The sequence below is a fragment of the Notechis scutatus genome, chromosome 12 (assembly GCF_049901735.1).
Source record: "Notechis scutatus isolate UNSWTSFEM ecotype Mainland chromosome 12, rNotScu1.2, whole genome shotgun sequence".
Taxonomy (NCBI): Eukaryota; Metazoa; Chordata; class Lepidosauria; order Squamata; family Elapidae; genus Notechis; species Notechis scutatus.
The window spans coordinates 1,471,336-1,499,126 of record NC_142020.1 but is presented as its reverse complement, the minus strand read 5'-3'; the positions used below and the strand labels follow the sequence as shown (position 1 = coordinate 1,499,126).

Genomic DNA, 27,791 nt, shown 5'->3' with positions numbered 1-27,791 from the left:
CTCTCTACACGTTGACCTGCAAATAAGTTGGCTGAATGCCGGGAGATTTACTCACGGAGAAACCTGTTTAGCACCGCATGGCTCCTACATTTTCAGCTGTTGATGATCTTTACCCAAGTTAGACTAAGATAAATACAAGTAAGATAAGAGTTCAATGTGATCAAGTTTATTGCCACACCTTAATTTCATTTATAGGAATATTTATTTTCTTGTGAGCTTTTTCTAAAAAGATAAGTTTCATAATGATCTACATAAATTTTTCCAGGTAGTAAAGTCTTCCTTTAGTCATTACAATTTTGGTAAGTTCCTATGTTTGAAAATTCTACTTTCTGCTACTTGCAAAGTTTACTCCAAGGAAATCCTACTGAGTCCAATGGAATTTATTATAACTAATTTGCAATATGTGTTACAAAAATCCTCCTTTTAGATATCTTAGGATACAGCAGCTTGGAGGGCTATCTTTAACACTAGGTATATTTGTAGGTATTGTTTGAGTACAATTAAGACATAAACATAAAAATAAAAAGTTTATGTTTTTGTCATAAATATACTCAGAATAATTCTGTTCTGCTTATTATGCAGAATGAAGGACACAGAATAACTATACCAACATGTCTTATTTTTTTTCTGGATTCTTTTCCTCTTCCATGGCTTCATAATTTTTCAGAATAACAACCGATCTCTAACCTGGATAGCTGTAGAAAACGGCCTACATAGGAGCTGTTACGATTCCCAAGCCTCTTTAAAATTTACCATTTCGAGGGCACTAGATGGAACCAGCAGCAGAAGATAGATGGCCTTTTCGGTCTGGCAAGAAACACAAAAGGCTGTGAGTGAAATTCCCCAGCATGGTTTTCAACAAAGAAAGGGACAGAAAAGGAAAACAAAAAGGAAAGTCCACTGTTGGCATTCCAGAACTAGCAGGCCTGGAACCAAAGCCACTCTGGCGGTTACAAGGAAGAATATGGCGGTGACCCGGTGCCCAGGTTGGCTCCGAAAAGCCTTTGGCTGCATCTGCTAGCTTGGAAGACAGGATTTCTTACCCCTGGACGCGCTGCTCTAAAAAAACTCCCTGCGGGAAAGAAAACGCCAAATACTAAGTAGCGACAGTAGCACCTTTAGAGCAAAGGGATCAAGAGGAAGGGCCAAAGGAAGCAGCTTCTTAAGGCAACTAGGCCCCCCCAGCTATGGCAACAGCAGCGGAGGAGGGGAAGCGGGGGAAAACACACCCAACTAAGCAACATGTCGGTTTGATGGCACATTTCCCACATAACATCTCCCTCCCTTTCGCCCAATGACAGATATGAAAAGATTCACCACAAAATTTAAAAAGAGGTGACCCCCTTTGGGTTCTCAGGTGGAAACTGTACCCCACTGACACCAGAAAGACTACAAAAGCCTCAGGAGAAGGAAGCGAATGGCTTATGAACCTCACCCCGCACCCACCCTCAAGTTTACGTACGGTTGAAGTTTTCATTAATGTTCCAGGAGAAGAGAGGAGTAAAACCTATTTCTCCGACGCCCAATTACAAGCCCAAACAATGGTATTTATATATGAAGAATTATGAAAATATCCGCCTCTTGTCCAAGCCACGTAGAAAATCCACAGTGACGTATTGTTTTGGTTTTGGTTTTTTGTCGAAATCTGAAGAGCTGCAGAGCTGAAGTGTATTTACACACAGTGGTTGTAAATTAAGATTTATTGATTTCCATTTGTATTTGCTTTTTTTTAAATACGGTTGAAGCTGCCGCAGAACAAGAGCTGCTGCTGCTGCCGCCGCCGCCGTTGCTGCTGCACTGCTTTAAGTTAAAAAGGAACTAATGGCGAGAGATCCCCACCTCTGGCGTTCTCCCAGGCCTCTCCCAGATGGCGTTGGTGAAGAAGTCCCAGGAGCCAAACCCATCCGGGCCTCTTCCAGCAGTGTCCTTAAGATCCCAGTCCGTCTCCATGCCAGAGGTGAGCGTGCCTTCAAAAGTACTGCCACTTCCCTAGCACCGTATCCTTGATTGCATCCACGTACTGGGTGGGCACCCAGTAGACCCAGTAGTAAGAGGCTTCTGTGGGACCCAACTGGAAAGCCTGAGGGAGGGAGGGAGGAAGGTTTGAAAACCCATGAGCCACAATCCCTTCCCTGCTATTTACACACAGCTTTAGAATCAAGGGTTTTCATGTCAGAAACTCTTACCTGGAGTCCAACGATACAAGCCAAACATTACAACAGTAAAGTAACCACCTCAGTTCCAGGTCCCCTCCAGGAAAGTTTGAGCCTCCCCTGACACCACCTACCCCCAATTTTTCCTACTCAGCAAGGTTGGTGGAACCATTCATCTATCCCACAGCTGCCCCCCAAGGAGCCCTGGGGAGGGGGCTTTCTCCTCCCCTTGGATCCGGCAGCCCGGTTGCCAATTCCCCCAGGCCACAAGCCAGGGTCTGCTGTTCCTTTGAACTGGCCGGCTAGGGAACCAAGCTTGCTCTTCAAACTGGGGCTGCATCCGCAGACTGGTTGGCAATCTAGCTGCCTTGCGAAGGTCTAGACAGCAAAGCAGATTTTGAACCAAAGTTGCGCCACATTGCACCACTGATGCGCAATGAAGGGGGAGCGATAATTGCAGGGCTCAGATCCCCCAGATGCAAGACCATCCATCAGCACTCCTGGGGGGCGGGGGGGGGGCTTGTTGGGTAAACAGCACCCCGAGATGAAGTTCGTGTTCCAGCCCTCCATAGAACAGGGGAAAGGGATGGCGGAAAATGCATGGAAAAGGATGTTACCAAGGCCAAGAGACCCAGAACCGCGTCTCTATAAATGTTTTCTATAAATGGATTCATTTCTTTGATTTACAGGGTGGCCTAACTGAAGCAACTCAGAGCAGGATCCAACGGGTGAGAAACAGCACGGAAAACCCCGCTCATAATACAGGCACAAATACAACAATTGCAGTGCACTGAGAAAAAAACCAACAAAAATCCATGCAATTATCGTTCATAAATTTTGCTTCAAAAAGTAAAAATTGAATGCTCTCCTGAAGGTCCACAGAGTTGGAAACAAACCAACCTCAGGGAGGAAGGTATTCTTGGGGGCAGGAGCAGCAACACAGAGAAGGCACCCCAAATGTTCTGCAGGTGGGATCCAATCACGCCCACCCCGCCCCCTCTTCTGGGACAGGCAGGCAGTTAGAGGGTCCCACAAAATCTCCAGGGTCCAATTTGGGGCTCTGTACGTGACAGCCGGTACTCTGAGGAGCCCCCAGACAACCAACTGGGAACAGGAGGGCCAAGCCATCTTCCAAAAGAGCAACGGCAGGACAGGCAGACCTGTTGAACCACCAATTTGTTCAGCGATCATTCAAAATGATGAGGATGCCACTGAATGAAGGGATTTATGATCCCTGAAGTTACGGCCACGTGGCTGCAAGGATCCTGGCCTCTTGGCAACCTGTTCTCTCTCACTAGGGGTTGCCAAGTGCCTTGCGACTGTGGGATTGCCGGTTGCCATCTTCCCAACTGGCTTTCCCGGAAATTCAACGTGGGAGCCGGGAGGGAAGATTGCAAATTGCCAGCTGGCTGATTCCTGGGGTTGCCTGAAGGAGGATTTTGGCACGGAGCCCCTGCAGCAGGGAGCACTTGCTCTTGTCTCTGGGGCTGCCTGCAAACCCTTCCGGAAAGGATTCTGCCATTTTTCAGCCAGCCCCTGTGAGAGCGAAAGGGCCGCCTGGCCTCGTGGAAGTGGAGCCCCTGTGGCAGGCTGCTCCTTGGCTTCATCCACCTCACGTCCCAGGGAATCATTTTACAACCGCAATCGGCAGTGGGGGGATTGCGGTTGTTGAGTGAAACAGCCATGTGGTGCCTCACTTAACGACAGCGTCACTCCATGACCCAAGATTCTGGTCTCAATTGTGGTTGCAAGTCGAGGATTACCTATAGTCCAAACAAGAGGTGACTATGTTATGCATTACAACAATAAGATGGATCTGGAAAACACCTGCTCTTTCAAGTCCAAGAGGAACCCTGACTGTGCGCCGTTTCTCGTGGGGAAGCTCAGCCCCCTTGAGAAGGAAATCTGACACGTTCTTGAGCACAGCCGGCTTCCCAACTCAAGGCCTCCAACCCTTGCGACTCTCTCTCAAAAGCATCATTTGGGTAGCCCCCCCACACACACCCCGGTCAAGGCGGATAACTGGGATTCACCAGCCTACTTTGGGCACTTGGCCAGCAACCCCAGGTAGATCTTAAATAAGAGAGGGGAGGACACTGGATCTCTGAGGAGGCTGAAGGTTCGCTCTCTCGCTTCTACCGCGTCCACGTCCCAACCTAGGAGACAGAAGAAAAGCCACAGCAAAACAGCGCCCCTCCCCAACCCCCCAGGGGGCTGCCACAATCAAGGCTGCACTGGCTCCCTCCTCCTGGCTCTGCCGGAGATCACCTGCACAGGCAATCAGTGCTGAAAAGATTCCAGGTAATCTTTTTCTTCCAAGATTCTCTGGAACTTCAGCTCAACCCTTCTTCTTCCTCAAAAGAGAGAGTAAATGGAAATTGTTCCACCATCTTTGTATCCACTGAGGGCTTCTTAAGGAGGGGGCACACGCTACCTTTTCAACTCAAGGAAGAAGCCCCTACAGTAGGAGTGTCAAACTCAAGGCCTGCTGGCCAGATTTGGCCCGTGGGATGCTTAGATCTGGCCTGCGGGACTGCTCTGGAAACAGCGGACCGGCCCACGGTGCCTCTGCTGGCCAAAAGGGGAGCTCGCAGCCCTCCCGAGCTCCGTTTTCACCAGCAGAGGGTTGCAGGAGGCCGCTACAGCCAAAAACGGAGCTCGGGAGCTGGCAGAGTGCTTGGCCCACCACAGGCGCCCCCAATGCAAGTGACGTCGACCCGGCCATGCCCACCTCAGTCCCACCAAGGCAAACACAACCCTGATGCGACCCTCAATGAAACCGAGTTTGAGACCCAGGGCCTACAGCAACACATTTCCTTCTGACGGCTTTGCCAGGCAGGACACGGATCTGTCATACAGGCAGCTGCACTAACAGCTCCAAGCACCTCTTCCTCAAGACTCACAGGACAAAACTCCTCCCAGATGAAGGGCAAGTCCAAGAGGACCTGCCTGGCTGGAGTCCAGCTTGGAGCAGATCTGAGGAACTTTATCCCTCGGCTGCCAATCATGACGCTCATAGCGGCCCCCCACAAGGTATTGCTCCAACAATCCTCTTCCCAGAGAAAGTCCAGCTGACCCTCAGCCAGGCTGCTAAGTGGCCCTGGGTGGACACAAGAGGAGCAGGAAAACCATCAAGTTCTGCTCCTCTTATGGCCACAACGGAGCCCTTAATAATGCGGGTTCCCGTCTGGTTTGGTCCCCGTCTCTCCCCAGCAGCGTCCTCAGTGTCCTGCTGCTGCTGCTGCTCATTTTCTGGGGCTCCTCAGAAAGCCCAGGGAGCCCTAAGACAGGCACATAAGGGGAGGCCACTCGGGGTCCACCCAACCCCACGTTTCGTAACCTCCTCACTTCAAGCGAGGAACGTCCCTCCAAACCTCAGAAAGCTCCCCAAACACGCTCAGGATATGAACCGGATGCATCCGGCACCTGAAGATTCAAAAGGCTTCTAGACAACCAGACTATGGTCTGACCACAACCAAGACCAGGCGTTACATGAATCTTCTCCACCAGGTCATGTTGCAACTGCCCTGAGACAAAAAATAAAAAAAATTAAGATCCAGGGTTGGGGGTATGATGATCTGTGTGCAGTTCGTGGCTATCATGGTAGCCATGAATTCCTGGAGCACTTGGAAGGAGGCCTGCTGCTAACCCAAAGCCTCTTCTGTGCTCATCCAGGCCTTGGTGAAACATTCCAAATCGATCACAACACAATAACGGCCGACAGAGCCCAACATTACAGGCTGACCTGGCATTCAGAAGCCGCAGTTGGAGACCAAGTTACCTGAAGGTCCGATGATCTAGGACTTGGGATGACTGCAGACGGGGGAGAGTGAAACTGAAGGTGAGAACTAACTAACTGCCAAGAATGATGGTTACAGCAAAGAAGCAGAAAAGACCAAACTGGCTTTACTTAGACATTCTGAAGTTGTTAATGTCCTGGCTTGTTGAGGGACCCTGATATAAAGAGCTGCTGCCTCCATGGAGAAACTCTCCTGGAGCCCCTAAGGCCTTTGCCCACGGGAAGGCATCAATCCTCAGCCGAAGCCACTTACCATCATATGATAATCTTCATGCCCTTCAATGGGTTCGCTCACCACGTTCTTGATGGATCCCATGGGTAACTTTTCTGTTCTTTCTACGTTGAAAGACAGAAAAAGTTAGGATAACTGATGTTCCACATTTCCCCATATTCTCCCTTCCCAGCCACCAAGCTTATCTTAAAAGGACAAGAATACCATCATTAAATCTTTTATTCGCTCTTGTCTTACTGGCACGCAGCCTTTGGCTGGATAAAGGATCAACTTCAATTGTAACTAGTATCTACGTCAAACTTTACATATTCTGATTTTAGTAATTTTCCCCAACGTTTATCTCCAGGCTAGGTCACATCCTCAGTGCATGGAAGGTCAGTGTTTACCAGTTGGTCTTGCTTAGTGATTTCTTCCTTGACAGTGGAAAACCCCAACTAAGATTGCCAAGATAAGCTACTACAGGTAACAATGGTAAACTGAGACCAGAATTCCGATCGCTAAGCAATGCGGTTGTAAACCATGATGTCATGTGACTGCATGGCTTAGCAATGGCGGTCCCCTTTACCGTCATCATCCAAATCCCGCAGGTTGCTAGGTGAGGACTCACCCCGATCCAAGCCATTGTTGGTCCCTCCCAGCTTTGAGCCTTGATATAAGGGACTGCCTCCTCTTGAGCTACCCCGCCATGGTGGCAAACTGGTTGGAATGTAGATTGCAGGCAACCTCAGCCTGGAGTTTGATCCTGACCAGCTCAAAGTGGACTCAGCCTTACACCCTTCCAAGATTGGTAAAACGAGGACCCAGATTGCTGGGGGCAATGTGCTAACATTGTAAACCACTCAGAGTGCTGCAAAGGACTACAGAGTGGCATATCAGCCTAAGTGCTATTGCCATCTCTGCCCTTTTGGCTGCCCGCCTTCCCGTTGCCACCAGATGCCCAGCCCTGCATGCCATGTCGTCTGGCTACACTGCACACCACTCCATACCGATTGGGCCCTTCTTTTGTGCTGGTGCAGCCAGGGCTTCTCTCACACCCCACCCAGAGTTGTCTTTTGCAAAAAGAAGCCTGGTGGGTAAAAGGAGGCCCTAGCCATGTGGGCGTTAAAGACGCCTGGTGAGAAAAAAGGCCCTGGCTGGCACAGCAGTGGTGCCATGCATGGTGTGGTGGGGCAGCTGATGTTAAGGGGCTGGAGTTTGTTCACATGACCATCACAGGTGTATTGCAATGTCCAGAACTTCAGGGACCAGTCACTGAATAAATGAATGCTAAGCGAGAAACACTCTTTAAATAATCCACCCGTAAACTTCACTCTCCCTTGTATTCAGAACGTTATCAACAGAAATGGATGCAAGAACAACCAGACTCAGAGTTTAACAAGAACCCAAATTATCAGCTGCTTAGCTCTAAACAAACTTAACAAAATTATCCAATTGTGCATTTACTGGAGCAAAGCATTCGCCATATATTTAAAGCAAAGATATAGCTTCAAAAGAGATGTCAATAGACAAAATTACTGAACTATGCTCAACGTAACATTAACAAAAAATAAACTATGCCACACAAAAAAGATTCAGTTGCTTGTAATATGAAAAAAGTACAAACGCTTTGAACTTAGTGGAGCAAAGCGTTCTGTGCCTGTTGATCCCATTATATTTATTTCCTATAATTTATGTTCAACTCGATTCAACAAGGCTCTAAGGAGCGAAAACATATCCTTAATTACAGGTAGTCCTTGGCTTACAACAGTTCATTTAGTGACCGTTTGAAATTACAACACTGAAAAAAGGGTTACGGCCAGTTTTCACGCTACTGTTGTAGCTTCCCCATGGTCACTTGATCCTTTTTGTAACCTTCTGACAAGCAAAGTCAATGGGGAAGCCAGATTCACTTAACAACCGGGTTACTAACTTAACAACTGCAGTGATTCACTAAACAACTTGTGGCAAGAAAGGTTGTAAAATGGTGGAAAATTCACTTAACTGTCTCACTTAGCAATATAAATTTTGGGCTCAATTGTGGTCTTAAATTAAGGACTACCTGTATTGCAGAATATATGCTACCAAACCAAAATTAAGCTTGCATAATTACTTTAGAAGCATTTAGAATTCAATTAACAGTATTTGCTGTTAAAAAAACATCAGCAAGAGCTGTAATGCTTAACAGCACCAAAAAGTAAAAAATATGTAAGTAAAACAATATTTCTGGACTATTCTGTTTATTGTTTACAGTGAAATATCAAGAGTGAAAAACAGCCCCATAAATGCCATCTCACATGGAAGCTTCACAATGACATCTTATTTAGCTTGCCACTTCTTTCACACGCATTCCAGCCAACTGAGGCTACGGGCCTTCACGTGCCACACAGCAGGGTCAGAGGGGCTCCATCCTGTCTTGAGGCTGCTGTCCTGTTTCTCAGAACCGGAATCTTTTACCCTAAAAGCATCCAGTTCGAAGGGCAGCTAAAGACTCTCCTGTTGCTAATGTTTTGGCTAAGCTTCACGCATTGCTCACAAATCAAAACGGATCTACTTAAATTGGCTTAATTGACAGGTGAATTGGATTCAGTGAATAGCTCACCAGCCTAGATACAATAACCCAGAAATCACAAAGTACTGTTATCACACAAAGCTAAGCTTTCAGGATCGGAACAATCACACAACTTGGGCACGCACCTTTAGTGCCAATCCAGAGCTGATCTTGTTCAAGTTTAAAGGTTAGCCGTACTTTTCCACCTGACTTGTTGTACATGCCCGATAAAGGAACAGTCGGCAGACGCTCCTAAAGAGGTTGAGACACAAGCTTCTATGAACAAAACAACTTACAGTACAAGGAAAAACACATTCTGTTTACAACATCTATCAGTAAGAACAGAACAGCCAGAGTTGCCAATCTCTGGGCTTTCGACTCTTGTTTCTTACCTGGACACCTTTGACAGAAGGCATGACATCTTCAGGCTTCCCTTTATCCAAGACTTTCCTATGTTGCTGTAAAGCAGAAATAAAAATTAAAAAAAAAAAGAACGATAGAAGTCTTCCCAGATTTCTGCTTTGCTTACTTGCCAGCAATGAGAATTCTAAAAAGTCTGAGATGCACAACCTTCCCTTAGAAAGTAGCACTTTACAAATGAGCTGCAAACAGATGCTAATTAAAAGACACCAAAGTGTTCTTGTGTCAGCATTTCTTTCTTAGGGAGCAGAATTCATGGTTTCCCAACAAACAATCTGGCTGAAGTTACACAAAAAATCTAGATGGGACAAGCAATTTTTTCAAATTCAAAAGATGAGTTGAAGGATCAGTCAATGCATACCTCTCTATGTGCTCACAGATCTGGAGATTGCAAACCAAGCTGTAATCTCCACTCTCAAAATTCTGCAACTTGCACAACAATCTTGATGCAGATGTCACAGAACTTCTGAATGGGGAGACCGAAACATTTGGAATATCTGCCTAAATGCACTCTGGTTTACTGAGCTACAGAGTTCTATCCTTACAGGATCAAGGTGAGATTTGCAGAAATAAACAAAAACCAGCCATTGAAAGGTGGCAGAATTGCTAAACTCAGGCACAAGAGCAGCAAATGGGAAGAAGATAATACCAAGAGATGATAAATCATGGGAAATATTAGCAGTGTCAGCACTGACAAAAATCCAAGGCAATAACAGGAGACAACAAAAATAAGTAGAGCAGCTATAAATAACTTATGGTGAACCAACCAAAAGGCTTTGGAAAGTTTAAAATAGTCTGCCTGTGAGTGCTCAATTGCTTAATAGCTAAAAAATGAAACCTTGTATACCACCTGTAAACAAGTCAGTGAGATGGCAAAAAATAACAGCAAGGGGGAAAAGATAGGATTACAAGAAAATGCTTTAACTGGAAAACAGGCTGTGTTGCTCATGACTGGCAAAATTAACTGGCAGAATTTCAGAACAGGAATGTTGCCCTACCCCTTTGGAATATGTTGGCAAATCACCTGGCACCATCTACTTATAAAGCATGAGGCATAAGCATGGGCCACCCTCTTCAAAACATCCCCAGTTCAACATCAGAACCACTGACCGAAAACATCAGAACCACTGACCGAAAACACCTGAACAATTAAAAAAGGAGCAGCACATTTGGTGGCCCAAAAGCATTACTGAATTAGATTTGCCAATCTGGGGATTCTCTACAAGTTAAAGTGCCTGTCTGTGAATATGCTGATAGGCAATGAATTGGTTGCAAAGATTGCTTCCACCCATCTTAAAATTGGAGCGTTAATGGAAAAGAAGGAACGCATCGAAATGCACAGAGCAGTGGTCTCCAAAATTGGCAACTTTAAGACTTGCGGACTTCAAAACCCAGCATAGCTGGCTGGAGAATTCTGGGAGTTGAAGTCCACAAGTCTTAAGGTTGCCAAGTTTAGAGACCTTTGCCTTAAGCCATCATGAAACTTTCTGTCCTCAATCCCTTGGTCCTTTCCTGACTTTATTATCTTCCTTCCAAATCACTCCCAGTTCCTGATCTCCTTCTCAGGTAAACAGGTGACAAATTCTAACAGAGAATTGTGCTGCCCTAGGACAGGGGTCCCCAAACTTGGCAACCTTAAGACTCAGCCAGCTAGAATTCTGGGAGTTGAAGTCCACAAGTCTTAAAGTGGCCAAGTTTGGAGACCTCTGTCATAGGACAATGTCAGAATAAGGGGGAAGCTTCTTTTAATAGAAGGAGAGTCAAAAATGGGAGGGGCTCATCAAAGCAGCTCTGCTGGCTGGAGAATTCTGTGAGTTGAAGCCCACAAGCCTTAAAGTGGCCAAGATTGGGGACCCCCGATATAGAGAGCCCTTCTCCCAAGAGACCCACCGTTCAAAACAGTTCACCTCTTTAAAAGCAGGCTCAAACCCAGCTGGTGGCCCCGACTAACCTTCTGTCTGCAGAGGGGCTCCTTCTTGGCCTCTTCCGACTTCACTTCCTGCTGAGCTGCATCTTTTGGGGTGTTGACCGCCAAGACGTCATTGATGGTCGAACCCACCACCATTATTTTGGCTCCGCTGATCACTTTGATTTCCCGCAAGGTTTTTTCCTCCGGAAGCAGTCCTTTGAACATGACCTTCTGCATGGCGGGCGGGAGGCCTGCCAAAGGGGGAAACCAAGAGGGAGGAGGCTTAACCCCGGAGCCTCCCCCCGGCCTGGAGCTCCTTCCTCCAGGGGGCAAAGAGGCGGCTTCTCACCTGTCAGCGAGTGGATTTTCAGCTTCAGGTCCGCTCCTGTGCTGTCCAGAGGGAACTTGAGGTCGTACTTGTTCTTGTTCCAGATGATCTTCAGCTCCACCAGCTCCTTCTCCGTCTCGGTGTCGCCGCCGTTGCTGACGGAGGCGGCCTCCAGGTCGGGGGCCTCGCTCTGGGGCTCGTCGGCCTCCGAGGCCTTCTCGGCAGCTAGGGAGCCATTCTCCTCCTCTCCGCCTTGGCAGCCCACGGGCGGGTTCCGCACCTCCGCGTCCATGCCGGCTTCCTCCGAGTCTGCGAAAAGGCAAACGGGAATAGACCCGCGACCCAGGCGGCACCTCGCCCGCGCCCCGCGGGGCTCCTCCCGGGGCTCCCGGCCCGGACCCCCCTCGCGCCGCCCTCGCAGCCGGGCAAAGCGCGGCACGGCCGGGGCCCCGCGCAATGCCAAAGGCGCCGGGAGCTCCCCGCCGGCGGGCTCGAAGACGGACCGCCGCCGCCGCGGCCCCCACCCGCCCCGGGGCCCCCGCCTCGCGCGCCGCGGGGACGAGGCGGCCGCGGTCTCTCTCTCTCACGCGCACCGGGGAAGCAGAGGTGGCGGCCATGATGATTGTGTACAGCCCGGCCGCGGGGCGCGTCGGGAAGGGCGCCGCGATTGGCCCTCGGCGGCCACCGTGGCCGCGCCTTCCGGCCGAGGGCGGGCCTTGTCGGAGAGCCCCGCCCTCCGCAGGGGGCGGAGTCTCCCGCTCCGAGCCGCCTGCTCAGTAGGAGGAGCGCGCCGAACTTTCTTGATCCGCCGCGGTCTGGCCGGAGGTCTGCCTCGGGGATTTCTTCCCCCTCCTGCGCTTGGGGAAGGCCTAGTGGCCGCGAGCTCCACCTGGCGCGGGGGGGGGGGAGGCGTGGAGGAACCAGCCTGGGGCAGGTCGCCCCGCCCCCATCGGCGCTGATAGGCTGGGGCCCGCGTGGGGGCGGGGTCTCCGCTTCCGCTCATGGCCGTCCGGGTGAGATTCGCGCCCAGCCCAACCGGTGAGTCTCCCCGAAGGAGGGGGAGGGCGGGGACCGAGCGCAGCCTTCGGGGCTCTTGGCGCGGGAGGTCGGCCTGGCCTCCGGTGGGCCCTGAGTTTCCTTGGGAGGCAGTCTCAGGCTGCAGCGCCCCCCCGCAAGGCCTCCCTGGGAGAGGAGGGGCCCCTCCCCCGCAAGTGGTCTTTCTGCGGGCGGGGGCTCCTTGCAGGAGGCAAGTGCTCCGTTGCCATGGAAGCCCACTTTCTCCTTCTGGCTTTCTCCGTCCTGGCCTCCCCTCAATCTCGGAACAGCCGATTGCTTGCCTTGACTTTGCTCCTCCCCCGCCGGGGAAGTCTTTCGCATAGAGCTCCAACACCCGTCAGAGCCAGCACAGCCCCACCTTCTAGCCTCTAGCTCAGGGCAGGGTCTCCAACCTTGGCCACTTTCAGCCTGGCGGACTTCAACTCCCAGAATTCCCCAGCCAGCTTGTCTGGCTGGGGAATTCTGGGAGTTGAAGTCCGCCAGGCTGAAAGTGGCCAAGGTTGGAGACCCCTGCCCGAGGTAACACCCACAAGTATGCAAAGGCTATACTCGCTGTTTTTTTTCCCTTCAAGTTTTGTTTTATTAATATATAAAAGTTGTGTTTCAATCAGTGTTGTCCTGGTACAATTGTTTTTAGGTGATCATAATCATGGTGTTTACGATATCATTGATCACAATAACATTGATACTGTAGTCATAATATTTTGTTTGTCCATTTTAACCAATTCCCATTTTAACGTTTATGCTTTTTAATGTCCCTTTCTAACTTGTTTTTATTGTCTAGCCATCGATAAAATGATTCCCATGTCCCTGTTGACTATACCGCTTTTCCCCAAGTTCTACTACAATTCCTGTTCTCCCCTCCCCCCAGGTATTTGTGAGAAGGATGTGTGTTATTTTCTTTTTTTTTTAGTTATTTTTTTTTTTTAGTTTTTTTTTATTTTAAACAGACAAACAAAACATAAAACCAGCTTCCAGTTACATACAGTGTGTCGGTTGGTTACAAGTCTTTTGTGCTTCACCTCCATAATCCTCACTTATAGTTTGTAGAAATTCTCATATTTTCCATCTAGTATGTGTTATTTTCATAGTCGTAGATGTGCACTGAAGATGGTGTTTGATTTCATTGTACGAGGTGCAATGACAATAAAGTAAACTAAACTAAACTAAACTTAAGTTTGCTTTGGGCCCCTTCAGGCTGTTTCAGTTCCACAACTGGACACAAACCACCACCTGCTGCCGCCTCTCTGCCAGCTTTTATAGTTGCTGGGCTGGCTCAGGTCTTAAATGGACACAGCACCAGCTGCCCAGGCGCTGGCCATTTTATTTATTTATTTATTGAATTTATATTACCGCCTATTCGCCCATGGCAACTCGAGGCGGCTTACAGAATGTAAAACCATATTTAAAATAATTTTTAAAAAAAACTAACAAAAAGAATCAAATAAATTAATAAAGTACAATAGAACAACATCTGGAAAATAAACAAATCACCCCCAACTCCCCCTCCCCCCGACAACAGCACATCACACGAGCCATTTGATGGGCTCCATCCTGCTCTGGGTTCCCCAGGCCCACTGGCAGAACCAGATGTTCAGCGCCTTCTGGAAGAGTATTATTGTGGGGGCCATTCTAATTTCTGGGGGAATGATGTTCCAGAGAGAGGGAGCCACCACGGAGAAGGCCCTCCTTCTGGATCCCACCAGGTGTATCTCCCTCGGGGATGGGATTGCAACATTCCCTGCCTCCCCGCTCTGATGGGTCGGGTAACCTGGTCCCAAAGACATGAAGGGCTTTAAAGCCTTTACATTTTGCAGGCTGCTTGCCCTCTCACACCTGCCCTTTATAATTTTAGGCTTTGCATCTGGGCCAATTGTTCTCTGCTGTGTTTTCCCTTTGCTCCTTTTCACAAATGCCTAACTCCTCATTTAGAGCCTAACTCCTCATTTTAAAAAAAAATCTCCCCAGCCCCCATGATGCATGCCTGCATAAGAGGCTAGAGGGGCTTGGCCTCCCTCAGGGCAGCTTCCTTTCAGATCCCAGGGCCTAAATGTCTTCCCCTGGGATTCCGGAAAGAGGGGGCTTTCCTTGGAATCAAAGCTGTGCTTTCCCTCCCCAGCGCTCTGTCACTGACTGACTGCTTAGCCTCCCTTCACAGGGATTATTATGCTGATCTGCCCATTTCCTCTGCTGTCTACTTTGAACAGGGTTTCTACATTTGGGAGGGCTCCGGACTGCTCTGTACAACTATATTTTTGCCCGAAAACACCGAGGCAGCTTTATCCTTCGACTGGAAGACACCGATCAAAGCCGGGTGGTATCGGCAGCCTCTCAAAGCATAGAAGATGCACTGGAGTGGGCAGGTAAGGGCCAGAGCCTGTTGAAGGGGATCAGGTATGTCTGGGTTTTTTTTGGGGGGGGTGTGTCTTTTGCCATCATTTTGGCAATCTTTTTCTGCCAGTGTGTTGGCCCTCCCATCATCTCTAGGGGCCTGAGAAATGTTGGGGGGGAGGGGTTACACGTGGCTGCAAGGGGTCTGCCCCTGTTCCAGACCCACTTTGTGGGTATTAGAGGTAGAGGTTCTGCCACCGTCGAAACAAGTGTGGATCCTCTTCTTTGCTCAGTACACCTCCCTGCAGTAATGGTTCATCCAGGCCCTGTTTCTAGTCCTGTTGGAGGTTTAACACCCCCCCCCCCACACACACACACCAGCAATAGGAACTGTACAGCATTTTTGAACACTATGCAGTGGTGCCCGGAGTACAGAGAGCTATCTTTCCTGCTGTTGATCAGCCTGTTTGGTGTTGGGAAAGTTCCTGCGGGACGCTTGTAGCCTTCCTTGAAGTCTTGCCATCAGTTGATACTTGTGGCTGCTTCTTCCAGAGCCTCTCTAATCTTTTTGGTAAAGAGATCTTAGGAGTGTGATCAACCTTTAGTCCCCCAGCCTCCTGAGAATGAAATGGGGGGACTTTTAACATACTAGCAGATGTGCCCCCAACTCGATCCCTTCTCTAGCTTGAGGGTGGAGGGGCAGAGCCTGTGTTGCCAATGGATTGGGCCGGATTGTGGTTTTTGTCATCCCTTTGTCTCGCTCATAGTTGTTGCCTGCCTGCAGGCCTGCCGCCAGATGAGAGCCCTCGCCGGGGAGGCCCTGCTTCCCCTTACCAACAATCCCTACGATGTGACCTATATAAGAAATACACAGACCTGCTTCTTGAGAAAGGGGCGGCCTACCACTGTTTCTGCACACCCCAGCGCCTGGAATTATTAAAGAAGGAAGCGCTGCGCAGACAACAAACTCCACGGTGAGAACCGTTGATGTAGTGGGGCTAAACTTTAGCATCAGACACTTAAGATTCTTGCTTTCTCCTGTGGTTGGTGAAACAGAGGTCCCCTAAAGTCAGCAACGACTAGCGGAGTAAAATCTGCAGGGACCAGTTTTTCACCTGTGGCTGGAAGAGGCGGCTAATTTAAGTGGGAGTAACTCTAGTTTTGCAGAGTTGATGTTGTTTTCCCCTATAGGTATGACAACAGGTGTCGTCACCTAAACCCCAAGGAGGTTGCTGAGAAGGTGTCGCAAGGTGTTGACTATGCGGTGCGTTTTCGCCTGGAAGAGCAGTCGGACCCTTTTTGCGACCTAATCCATGGGTGGAGCAGGCATGAGGTGGCCAGTGTGGAAGGCGATCCAGTGATCTTGAAGAGCGATGGCTTTCCAACCTATCACCTGGCCAACGTGGTGGATGATCACCTGATGGAGATCAGCCATGTTCTGCGGGGAGCTGAATGGCTCACCTCCACTTCCAAACACCTCCTCCTCTACAGGGCCTTTGGCTGGGAGCCGCCTCAGTTTGGGCACCTCCCACTGCTCCTGAATGAAGATGGCAGCAAACTCTCCAAGAGACAAGGGCATGTTTTTGTGGAGGAGTTTGCGCAAGATGGCTACTTGCCGGGCACCCTCCTGGATCTCATGACACACACTGGCTCAGGGTTTGCAGGTAATAGCAATGGCACTTAGACTTATATACCGCTTTACCGTGCCTTATAGTCAAGCAATTTGCAGAGTCAGCTTCTTGCCCCCAGCAACCTGGGTCCTCATTTTACCCACCTCGGAAGGAGGGAAGGCTGAATCAATCTGGAGCCTGGTGGGATTTGAACTGCCAAATTGCAGGCAGCCGGCAGGCAGCAGAAGTAGCCTGCACTCTCACCACTGCGCCACCGAGGCTCTAATGAAGTTGCCTTGGACAGTATAAGAAGGACGGTGATCCCATCCCACTCCCTCAGCAAGCGCTTTGTACCCTCCCTCTTTCTGGCCTGCTCTTGGACCCTTCTCCTCCTCCTCATCTGAGTGGTTTCCTGGGCTCCATCCTGGGGGTCTGTTTGCTGACCATCAGTCCCACAAAGGCCTGTTGAGGTGGGAATAGTTGTCCTCCCCTTGGTTGGAGATGGAGGGATGGGCGGGTAGAAGAGGCTGTGGACAAAGTAGGAGAAATCAATGTGATACCTTGTAGAAATCCAGTATCTGTGAGGAGAAGTCAAGCAGCTTCTTGACCTGTTTTGCAGAAAATAGACTAGGACGAACGCTAAAGGAGCTGATTGACGAGTTTGATCTGAGCAGGGTGGAAAGGCACCCGGCCCTCCTGGATTTGAAGAAACTACCAGAATTCAACAGGTAGAGAAAACGAAGGAGCAGGCAGACATCTCCCGTTGCTCTCTAGCTCCCTCTGCATTGTTTTGGAGGCTGGTCCCCCTGCCCCCATTGTGATTCGTTTCCCCTCCTGCTTGAAGTCAACTGGGGAGGTAATGGGGGAATCACAATTTCTTTCCCCAAGATGTCAGCATATCCAGAAAATGACCTGGCCAAATTGGGCAGTCTGAGGGCCGCCACAAAGAAGGGGGTGTCAATATACCAGCACCTGAAGGCAGGACAGGAAGCAATGGATGGGCTCTGCATTACAAGAGGGCTGCAGTGCGGGGGTGGGTGGATGTTTGGAGTAGTGGGCCGTTTTAGTGAGGTGTGTTCTTGTGAATGGTTGCTGTGGCTTCGTTCTGCAAAGAGGCCCGTTCCGCCTCGGCCTGCATTGAGTGCCTTCTTTTGCTTAGGGTTCACCTGGCCCAGCAGATTGGAGATGAGAGGCTCCGGCAGAAGCTTGTGGCTGAGGTCCAGGCCTCTGTGGAGGAAGTCTATGGAAAGCAGCTTCCAGAGAGGGGGGTCCTTGAAAGGGGCTACATCGAGCAGGTGCTCCTGCTAAGGAGGGTAAGTCGGAAGCAGAGGAGTCTCTGGATGCCGGCCAAGTGACAGGGCTCCGTAGATGTGAAGTCTTGGGGGCGGGGGTGCATGCTGGTCCTATACTAAGTTAAGGGCAGTTTGGATAAAAGGTTTTTAATTCCTTCCCTGGCTAGAAAGTCAGACCTGTTTGGCCACATGGCTGGGATGCTTGTGTGCTGTCAGGATGAGCTTACTTGGCAAGTTGAGCCGAGCACCAGCTGAAGGATGCTGCCCAGGGGAGCAGCACACGGTGGGGAGAAAGCGGCAGGGGCTCCCTCTCCTGGGCTCTGCTTCTCAGAATTCCTCCTTCCTTTTAGGGCCACATTAGCCGCCTGAAGGACTTGGTGTCCCCCAGCTATGCTTTCTTGTGGACCCGACCTTCTGTGCCTTCCGAGAAGCTGCAGGCTCTCTCCACTGAGGCGGACCAGATAGGAAGGGTGGTCCTCAGGTAAACTGGCCACTGTCTTGGTGGGGAGTCTTGCTCTATTTGGGGAGAAGAAATTCCTACTTGCCTTTTTCATAAACATCCTCATGTGAAAATGAGCGTTTCCCCTGCTGGGTAAATTTCATTGGGTAAATTTCATACACCCTTTGAGTACAAACACCATGTGGAAAAAAAATCAAACTGTTGTGATGACATCTCTCTGGTGATTATTTTAATGAAAGTTTCACTAACTTCCAGAATGGTGGCAGGTAAGCAAGCAGCTTGAGTTTGTGCCATGCGATTTGTCTCCAGATGCCTGCTGGATTCAGATTTAGTCACTTTGACACTCCGTGGGGCGTCAGGTGGGATCCCTCAGCAAGCGTTTCTGCTATGTGCCCAAGGCTTCCTGGAAAGAGCCCTGTGGCGCTCCCCTCTAGCTCCACTGAAAGGCCAGGTCCTCAGGGATGTGGTTGACCGGCTGGGCCAGCTTCTCTTCTGGTTCAGTCCCTCAGCCTGCTCTGTCATCTCGTCCTCCTCCTGAAGGCTGCTGGAAGGGCCAGTGACTCAGAGACCTGAAGAACTTGGCCAGCAACTGAGGCAGCTGCACGAGCAGATAAGTGGCACCAGGTACAGCAGCATGATGAAGCTCCTCCGCCTCTCCCTCAGTGGCCTGCAGGCAAGTCTCCTTCCTTCCCCTGTTCTGAGTTTGGCTTGGGAGAACTGCACTCGCCTGCCCCTCCCTGTGCAGTAACTGCCATTTCCATTTCAGGACGGGCCCAGTGTTGCTGAGATGATGATCCTGTTGGGACCCAAGGAGACCAGCATTCGCATTCAGGGGGTCCTGTGCAGCCAACCTGCTCCATGAGGGGAAAGAAGCAAAGAAAGGACTTCTAGAGCATGGTGGAGCTGGGGAAAACACTTCCCGGGCTTGGGGGCACGCACAGAGAGCGTTTTCTGGTTTTATAGCAGCATGTCCCGGTGTTGATGAATGCCAGGTTCAAATTTGGTAGAAAAGGGAAAAATATTAGCTGGATCTAAGGCCCTGTTGAAATTAGATACGGATGAGCCCGCTCATGCTGTTTGGCATTCCTCCTTTTGTAGCTCTGGGGAAAAGGATCAAGGATCAATATCTGAAAAATATGATCCATACGGGAGTTAGGAATTTTGGATTTTAACCCTCTTGCTTTAGTTAGGCCTAAACTTTCCTAATCTGGATGGAAGTCCAAGCTCAGCACTTTAGGCTGCATGTCTTTGCCAAGAACAATTGACTTACCAGGCTGGATCCTTCCTCCCCCCTAGTTTTCTAGGGGCAGGGAGCTTCCTAGTGGTGAGCGTCTTGCCGCCTAAAGTTCTTTCCGCAGCTGAACCTTGTGAAGTCTTCCTCACCTGTGCAAGGTGAGATTGGGTCCAGAACTCTGAGCTTTAATCAATAAAGACTTTCGTGTTGTGATTCTGTCACATGACTCTGCTTGCTGCAGGAAATGTGTGGAGCCAGCCAGCATACCACCCAGCCAGATGGTTTCTAGGGCCACCACTGGAGCTTTTAGTGGCTCAGCAATTGCAGAACTGCTTCTGCTAGTCGACTTACGGCTGGAATTGTTCTTGTAGTTGTGCTTGTTAAGTGGGTCACTACATGATCATGCCCAATTTTATGACCATTTTTGCAATGGTCCTTAAGCAGATGCAGTGGACAAGGGAATCCATTATATCCAATTGCTTTTTTTTGCCAGAAACCAGGAGTGAACTAGTAAAAAACATTGGAAATTGCAGTTGTGATGCTGTAAACAGCTGTAAATGTGAGCCAACTGCCAAGCACCCAAAATGTGATACTGTGACTGGGGAGGTTGCAGCCATTGGAACTATGAAATGGGTCATAAGAATCTGGGGAGCTCTGCCATAGCTTTGTATGGTGACTAAGCAAGGACTATGTCTTCTAAAAAAAAAATGTAGAGCCTGCTGGAATACTTAGGCTAAAGTCTGTCTTTGAGGTAGCCACTAGTTTGGAAGCTTTTTGGTGCAGGGCCATTTAATGATTCAACATGTTGTAGACACTCCTGGATCTGAAGAGACTGATTTCACACAATATTTGCAAACCTAAACTGGTTAACAAGTGAAAGATGAGTGGTGCAAGGGAGGGCCCCATTTCTAGCAGGTGCCTAGGCTGCGTTCAGACAAACCTCTGGGCTGGCTGGAGGGGCAGGGAGCAGCCGGTGTTCGCTCTGCCTGGAATACGTAAAAAGCGATTTAGAGACAGAAGCGTCCCCCAACCCTGGCCAGCATGTCGTCTTTCCGGGCAACTTGGGCTGGGTGCTGCTGGAGCCTCTGCTCCTAAAAGGACCCCCAACCACCTCGGCAGCATTCCTGAATAAACAACATCCAGGGAAGTCCCAGCCTGGTTTCTCTGGCTTGTGCATCTTTCTTTGGCCTGGCAGCTCTGCGCCTCCCTGCCCTGGGAGACTAGTGAATGATTCACGGTGCAAAAGCGAGGCTGCCTTTCTGTAATTCGAAAGGGACAGGACGAGGCGCTGCAGTGGCCCAAGAGCAAGTGGGCCTTGGCTGGCAGAAGGGAAATGGGCAGCGGCGGTCCCTCCTGGGCCAGCTGCCTGGAGGGATTTGGCTGGGACTGCAGGTGCAGCATGGGAAGAGGCTGCTCTGGTTGGATTTGCGCCTCCTGCATGTTCTCCAAGGCAGGGGTCTCCAACCTTGGCCACGTTAAGCCTGGAGGAATTCACGTTAAGCTTTCCTGGGGAATTCTGGGAGTTGAAGTCCACCAGGCTTAAGTGGCCAAGGTTGGAGACCTCTGCTCCAAGGCAAACGGGACTGGGAAAAGTGTGCCGGCCTCATCAGTTGTGCTGAGTTGGCGGAGGATCTGGCGAATCCCGGGGCAGGAATATCGGCCACCAGCCAATCAGCGAAAGATAGGACTTCCCGGAAATCCGGGAGAGGCGTGAAGCCGCAGGTCCCGATACCAAGATGGTGGCCGAACGCCTTGGACCAGCGGGGAAGCGGAGATCCAGTGCGCGGGTGAGTTGAGGGGGGCGTCCCGCCGAGGGGGTCAGCAGGTGAGGGGCGCGCTCGTCGGCCCCCGCACCCGACTGCTTCGGAACTCCCCGTCCCGCGATGGGGCAGAGCCCGAGCCTCTCCGCGGGGCTTCGCAAGGCCTCGTTCCCGGGCTTGGCTGCGTCTCCCTGCCCGAATCTCCTCATGGCGGCGGGCGCCCCTCCTGCTTGTCTCCCCCGCATGGACGCCCGGAGGTGGCTCCTCGCAAGGCCCGGAGGACTGAGTTTTCCTCGTTCTTTTTCTGAACGTGGCGGCTGGTGGGCTTTCAGCCGCTGGGGGATTCTGGGAATTGAAGTCCGCCCATCTTCATCCCCCGGAGAAACGTCGCCACTGTAAGACTTTGTGGACTTCAGCTCCCAGAGTTCCTCAGCCAGCTGAGGCATTCTGGGAGTTGAAGTCCACAAGTCTTAAAGCAGCCAAGGTTGGAGACCCCTGGTTTGAATGGGTGTGCCTAGTAGGCATGGTGCTCCCTTTATGAATTATTGCCTTCAAGTCAATTTTGACTTGTGACTGGATCACTCCTTGTATTTCTCTTGGCAAGGTTCTTGGGGAGTGATTTGCCATTGCCCACTTCTTGGGGTTGAGAGGGAGTGACTGGTCCAAGGCCACCCAGCCAGCTTCATGCCTAAATCGGGACTATAAAGCACCATCTCCCAGTTTCTGGCCGGATGCTTTGACCAAGACACCAAACCAAATGCACCCTATAAACCAGGGGTCTTCAAACTTGGCCATTTTAAGACTTGTGGACTTCAACTCCCAGAATTCCTCCTCCAGTCATATTAGCTCAGGAATTCTGGGAGTTGAAGTGCACAAGTCTTAAACTTGCCAAGTTTGAAGACCCTTGCTATAAACCTTATGTCACATTAAACCAGGTTGTTTCCGGGCTGCCATTGCAATCTCTATCCTCCCCATGATCTCTAAAATGTGGAGTGTTTTTGTTTTTGGTCCTGTTGCATCAGTCTTGGTCCTGGTGGCTGCTTGGTACCCTTCTTGGAAGTGGTTTGCCTTTGGCCTCCTTCCTAGGGTTGTGAATTAGGACCAGGACACCCCCCCCCCCAAGCTGGCTTCATCTCTAAGATGGGACTAGAACTCAGGGTCTCCTGATTCCTAGCCTGGTTGGTGCTTTTAACCATCACTCCAAAGTGGCCCTCTCACTTTAGAGAGATTTAGATTTATTCACTCAAATAAAAATATTTGATTGCCTCATTTGTACACATTCCAGAATGTTGTATCTATTTTCACTTTAGCAAACACCCCAGTTTCAAATCTGTCCTATAAGTCAGGGTCTCCAACCTTGGCCACTTTAAGCCTGGAGGACTTCAGCTCCCAGAATTCCCCAGCCAGCAAAGCTGGCTGGGGAATTCTGGGAGTTGAAGTCCTCCAGGCTTAAAGTGGCCAAGGTTGGAGACCCCTGCTATAAGTAATTAGCTCGATACATGTACAAAACTATGTGGTCGCAGTCAGGCTTAGTTTTTGGGGAGGAAAACAACGGGGTGGGGTGAATTCTGCCTCTGCTTACCAGCATCCATCGGTATTCATCTGGCTAGTGTCCTGTCAGTGTGTGAAAGAGTTGAGGGCTGTTTGGAAACTGAACAATATTTGCTGTATGAGCAAGAAGGAGACAGCAAGGAGCCTGGGCGTGGCTTAGCTCAACTGTTCTGTACTAAAGCTGCTTGGTGCTGTGAAACTGAAACTCCTCTGCTTGTGTTTTGCATTTGGAAGAGATTTCCTTTCAGGTGGGGAGGGGGAGTAGAACTCCTTAGCATCAGAGCATGTTAATAATAATAATACAGGAAATACCAATGCTCTGGTGGTCTTTTTGAAAAATCCTTTTTTAGTGAGCCCCTAGAAGCCAAAAAGAACATACATGCCAGATTGCAAGTTGTAGGCTTTCTGGTTCTGGAGATTTTGTGATGATGCGTGGGGGGTATTTTGCATACATAGATAGATAGATAGATAGATAGATAGATAGATAGACAGACAGATAGATAGACAGACAGATAGACAGATAGACAGACAGATAGATGATCGATAGATATAGATAGAGAGATAGATAGATAGATAGATAGATAGATAGATAGATAGATAGATAGATAGATAGATAGATAGATAGATAGCATAACATCTAGACAAACATAGCAGTTTGCTAGGTTTAACATCACTCCATTAAAGCTAAAGAATGACAGTCATGAAATTCAAGAATGATTGAACTAGAAGACTTCCAAGGTCCCTTCCAGCCCTATGATTTCTTTTAATTACAGGTTTCAAATAATAAAGATGCAGCATTTTCTTTAAAGTTGTCCTTGGAGTACATTTTCCCCACCATAAGCTCAGAGAGCGAGTAGGTAACCTTGATCTTTCCAGATCTTTCTGATGACAACTCTTCTGGCAGAACTAGAGCAGAGGATTTCAAACTTTTTCAGGCACTGGAACCTGTTAATTAGAAAAAAACCCAGAACCCTAATCAAGAAGCTAAGCTCTAAAAAATTGGCAATGTCTAGGTGAACTATTTTTTGCTTTTTCTTTTTGTAACCCCATTAAGTTTTCATAGAAGTCCATAGAATATAGTTTGAAACAACCCTCAGCTGGGGGCAACAAGCAGCCTGCCTTTGAGGGCTTTGGTTCTAGTCCTGCCGTAGACATGAAAGCGGCTGCGTGATTTGGGACCACTCGCCCTGCCTCAGCTCAACCCATTGTGGAAAATAGGAGGAAACTGTGTTGGATAATAGTTTACCACTTTGAGTTACTTATAAAAGTAATAAAGGGATTATACATAACCGGGAAGCAAACTTCACATTCACCAGTACTGATGATATTGCCTAGCTGGGTAATGAGACTGCTGCAAGGAAACAGGCAAGCTCAGAGAACACCAAGGACTTCACAGGGGATCGTTGCTTGCCAAATTCATAGAATCCTAGGATATGTGTGTGTGTGTCTCCTGATTCAATCCTCTATCCAGGGCAGAGGATGTCCTCAGGCATCTGGATGCACAGTAATGCTGATGTAGACTCATAAAACATTACCATGCCTGTTTTATAGTTGCCAACAAAAAGGGGGGAGGGGGGAGGAAAAGAGTTTGAAAGAGCAGTGCTAACCCCCTATATTCCTTTTTTATTTTATTTAAGACGTTCCGCAGACAAAGCATTTGCTGAACTATGGCTTCTGCTCCTGTGTCCTCAGGTGCCATAGTGGCTGACCAGCTCCAGGGGAGGGTGAAGGTGTGGCAGCCACCATGGATTTCTCCAAGTTCCTGGCTGATGACTTTGAGGTCAAGGCCTGGGTGAACGGGGCTTTCCGGGCTGTGCAGCAGGAGGCCCCCGGCAAAGTGGATGCTCACGCTGCTACCCTGGTGATGAAGTTGCAGCTTTTTATCCAGGAGGTCAACAATGCTGTGGAAGGTGATGTTGCTGTCATTGAGGGGGAATTTGCTCTTGAAGCGGCTGCTTTGGACAGCTGTGTACAGCTCAGATTATGTTTGCATTGCAGATTTTTCTTCTTTTCGTTTTTTTTGCAATAATTTTTTTATTTTTACACTTTAGAAACATCTCTGTCAGTGAACAACATGGTTCCAGGTTTTTACACTTCAATACAAACATGACCTTAGTATATATCTTTCGCATTCAATTCTATATCATATCATTACTTCCATTTTCCCATAAATTTCTCCAATATTCTTATTTTCTTTACACTTATTAAATCCATTTTCAATTTATATCTTAATTCCTTTTTCTTTAAATAGTCTCATGTCTTGTTTTATAGTCTAACATTCTTATTTTTTATTCTAAATTCATTACACCTTTATGCTTTTATCTGTCACATTTGCAATTTTAACGCATACTTTTGTTTCATTATCCAGTAAGTTTCATCTTAAATCTAATAATTCCAAAACTTTCCCCCTTTAATTACCAATTAGAGTATACCACCCCTTTGTCTTATATGTCCCTCAATTTGTTCCCCTTTAATCCATAATCAAAATTTATCATAATATAGTCACTTTATAAATATCACATTCTGATTTAATAACAATAATCTCCTAACTACTATATATCACATATGCATGTATATATATTTTAAACTAGATTCTGGCATTGTTTGCAATGATATGAAGCCATTTGCTAAAGTTGCTATATCAACATTAATCAACAGTTTAATCAAGATATATTATGTGGTACAGTGGTTAATATAATATAGATATTATAAATTATAGATATTATGTATTTAAAACTTTATATTAAAATACAAATATTTGTGAGGCTGTCTTTTTTTTTTAAGTGGCTAGCCTAAGCTTGTTTTTCTACTTTTGGCAAGAGTTTTCCCACTTCTAAATTTTGAATATGGTTTTCTGTGCTCTTTTGCAAGAAACTTACTTTTGAGATACCTGAAATGAACACAAATTTGAAATGTAAAGCAATATTTTATATTGTCATTTTTGACGCATAGTGAAAGTGAGAAGAGAGTGAAATTTTAGTAATAAGACGAATATTTTTATAGTCTGTAATAATGGATTTTATTGATAGGTTGAATGCAGAGGTGCAGCCTCTGTCTCTCGTGTTCTGGGACCCTGCAGCCATGCTTGACCTCCTGCTTCTCATTTTCCTACAGAGACAAGCCACCAGGCTCTCCAGAGCATGCCTAGAGTTCTGCGGGAAGTGGAAGCCTTGAAGCAGGAGGCAGCATTCCTGAAGGAGCAGATGGTCCTGGTGAAGGGAGACATTAAGAAGCTGGAGGAAGACACTGCTCAGTCCATGCAGGTACCTCTCCAGGCTGAAGGGTTGGACAGACACATTCTCTTCCTGGACACCTGTGGCGGAATTGACCTCACCCCTTTCCTAAGAGGCCTGTAGGGGGCGTGCATAAGCGCACCAACGTGCCTACCGTCCCTGTCCTATTGTTTCTCTTATTCTTTTATTTTTCTTATATGTACCCATTTCATGTATTCACAACTATGTATATATTTATACTTATTATCTTGTAAACAATTGGCAAATCAAATAAATAAATAAATAAAATAAAAAATGAGCATCCCTGAAAAAAGATGCAACCTTAAAAATTGATATTTTATTCAGGCAGCAGTATGAATGTTTTACAATTATACAGAAATAGTTATTTAAATGAATTTAACTGGTCTCTTGCAAGCTACCTAGCGGTTAAGCCTAGTTATTTATTTCTGTTTTTCATTTGAAGGAAATAGCTCGGTTTAGAGCAGGGGTCTCCAACCTTGGCAACTTTAAGACTTGTGAACTTCAACTCCCAGAGTTCCTCAGCCAGCTTTGGGAGTTGAAGTCCACAAGTCTTAAAGTTGCCAAGGTTGGAGAGCCCTGGTTTAGGGTACCTAAAATCCTGCATCAGGAAGGATTGGAAATCATCTAGTACTCTGCTCAGTGTAGGATTTACTAAAGCATTTCTGACAAATGACTTTTCCGGCTTGTCCAAGGCCTCCAGTGAGGCAGAACACAGCACTTCTGAGGCAGCCCATTTCATCTCTAAGCTGAATCTGCTCCCATTGATTTTGGCCCTGCCTTTGAAGAAGACTCCACTGCCCTTTGACTGTCTGAAGACCACTGAAGACCGTTATTCTCTCCTGCAGGCTAAATATCCCCACTTCCTTTCAACCCCACTCAGAATTTTGTTTTTAGTCCCCACACTAGTGTTTCTTAACCTTGGCAACTTTAAGACTTGTGGACTTCAACCCCCAGAATTCTCCAGCCAGCTATGGGAATTCTAGAAATTGAGGTTCACCATAGCTTAAAGTTGCCGAGATTGGGAAGCGCTGCCTTATACCATCCAGGTAGCCGTTCTCCGAGTTTCAGTTTGTTGATGGCATTTTAGGCTGTGATGACCAGAAATTTGTCCAGTCTTTCAAGTGGGCTTTTACCTGTCCAAAGCCTGGGAAATCAATTCCTGTAATGCGGACTCTTTTCAGATCTTATCAACAGGGAGCAAAACCCACACTGCTGGCACTGGTGATGTTAGGTAACTGATATCAAGTCAGGTAATGAAACATCTGCCGGTGAACAACCCAGCTCAGAGAGCAACAAGGATTCCTCAGGTCAACCTTGAGCTACAGAAATTCTCCTCTCTTGGTTTCAGGTCTTAGTCAAACTCGATCATGTGAAGTCCCGAATGCAGCTGGCTGTTGATTCACTCCAGGAAGCAGACAAGTGGAGCACGCTCAGTGCAGACATTGAAGAGACATTTAAAACACAGGTATTTCAATGTTCACAGCTACAAACCGTATCCTGAAAACAGATTAGAATGCCTAAATCCATGATGGCGAACCTATGGCACGCATGCCGGAAGTGGCACACAGAGCCACTTCTGCCGGCACGTGAGAGATCGCCTAGAAGAACCCCACTGCGCATGCGCACGTGCTGCCCACCCACCAGCTGGTTGTCGGGTATCTGGCATGCATGCGCAGAGTGTGTGGGAGATGCGCGCCCATGCGCAAAGATGCGCGGGGCATGCATGGGGGGGTCTCGTGCGCAGGAGCGTGGGAGGGGGCACGAGCATTGCCTTCTGGGTGCTGGCGCACGAGTGCGCATGCAATTTTCAGCATGGGAGCCCAAAAAGGTTAGCCACCACTGGCCTAAATGCTGCTCAGAGATCAGGTAAACCAG

At 48.4% G+C, this 27,791-nt stretch overlaps 3 protein-coding genes across 4 annotated transcripts in view; 2 read left to right on the top strand and 1 right to left on the bottom strand.

Moving 5' to 3' along the window:
• Positions 1 to 147: 147 nt before the first annotated feature.
• UBFD1 (ubiquitin family domain containing 1) lies at positions 148 to 12,009 on the bottom strand. Its single transcript, XM_087973094.1, has 6 exons — positions 11,390 to 12,009; positions 11,083 to 11,291; positions 9,104 to 9,169; positions 8,858 to 8,963; positions 6,206 to 6,288; positions 148 to 2,080 (listed from the first exon to the last, which is right to left on the bottom strand). The coding sequence occupies exons 1-6, from the start codon at positions 11,658 to 11,660 to the stop codon at positions 1,970 to 1,972; spliced, it is 846 nt and encodes a 281-aa protein (XP_087829220.1). The 5' UTR covers positions 11,661 to 12,009; the 3' UTR covers positions 148 to 1,969.
• An 80-nt stretch (positions 12,010 to 12,089) lies between these two features.
• Positions 12,090 to 19,564, top strand: EARS2 (glutamyl-tRNA synthetase 2, mitochondrial). Of its 2 annotated transcripts, none has more exons than XR_015750844.1 (9): positions 12,090 to 12,406; positions 14,632 to 14,787; positions 15,540 to 15,729; positions 15,947 to 16,419; positions 16,985 to 17,093; positions 17,525 to 17,678; positions 18,008 to 18,138; positions 18,427 to 18,790; positions 18,884 to 19,564. XR_015750844.1 is itself a non-coding variant. In XM_087973093.1 (9 exons), the coding sequence occupies exons 1-9, from the start codon at positions 12,370 to 12,372 to the stop codon at positions 18,977 to 18,979; spliced, it is 1,479 nt and encodes a 492-aa protein (XP_087829219.1). In that variant the 5' UTR covers positions 12,090 to 12,369; the 3' UTR covers positions 18,980 to 19,564. The 2 variants fall into 2 exon arrangements, 1 of the variants encoding a protein (XP_087829219.1); XM_087973093.1 differs by having other exon boundaries at positions 18,658 to 18,790.
• A 1,460-nt stretch (positions 19,565 to 21,024) lies between these two features.
• Positions 21,025 to 27,791, top strand: part of COG7 (component of oligomeric golgi complex 7) — a 29,149-nt gene continuing 22,382 nt past the window's right edge. The window contains exons 1-4 of the mRNA XM_087973099.1: positions 21,025 to 21,138; positions 24,355 to 24,572; positions 25,777 to 25,925; positions 27,265 to 27,381. Of these exons, the coding sequence (XP_087829225.1) occupies positions 24,407 to 24,572; positions 25,777 to 25,925; positions 27,265 to 27,381 (432 nt within the window). The 5' untranslated portion in view covers positions 21,025 to 21,138; positions 24,355 to 24,406. The remainder of the gene's footprint in view (positions 21,139 to 24,354; positions 24,573 to 25,776; positions 25,926 to 27,264; positions 27,382 to 27,791) is intronic.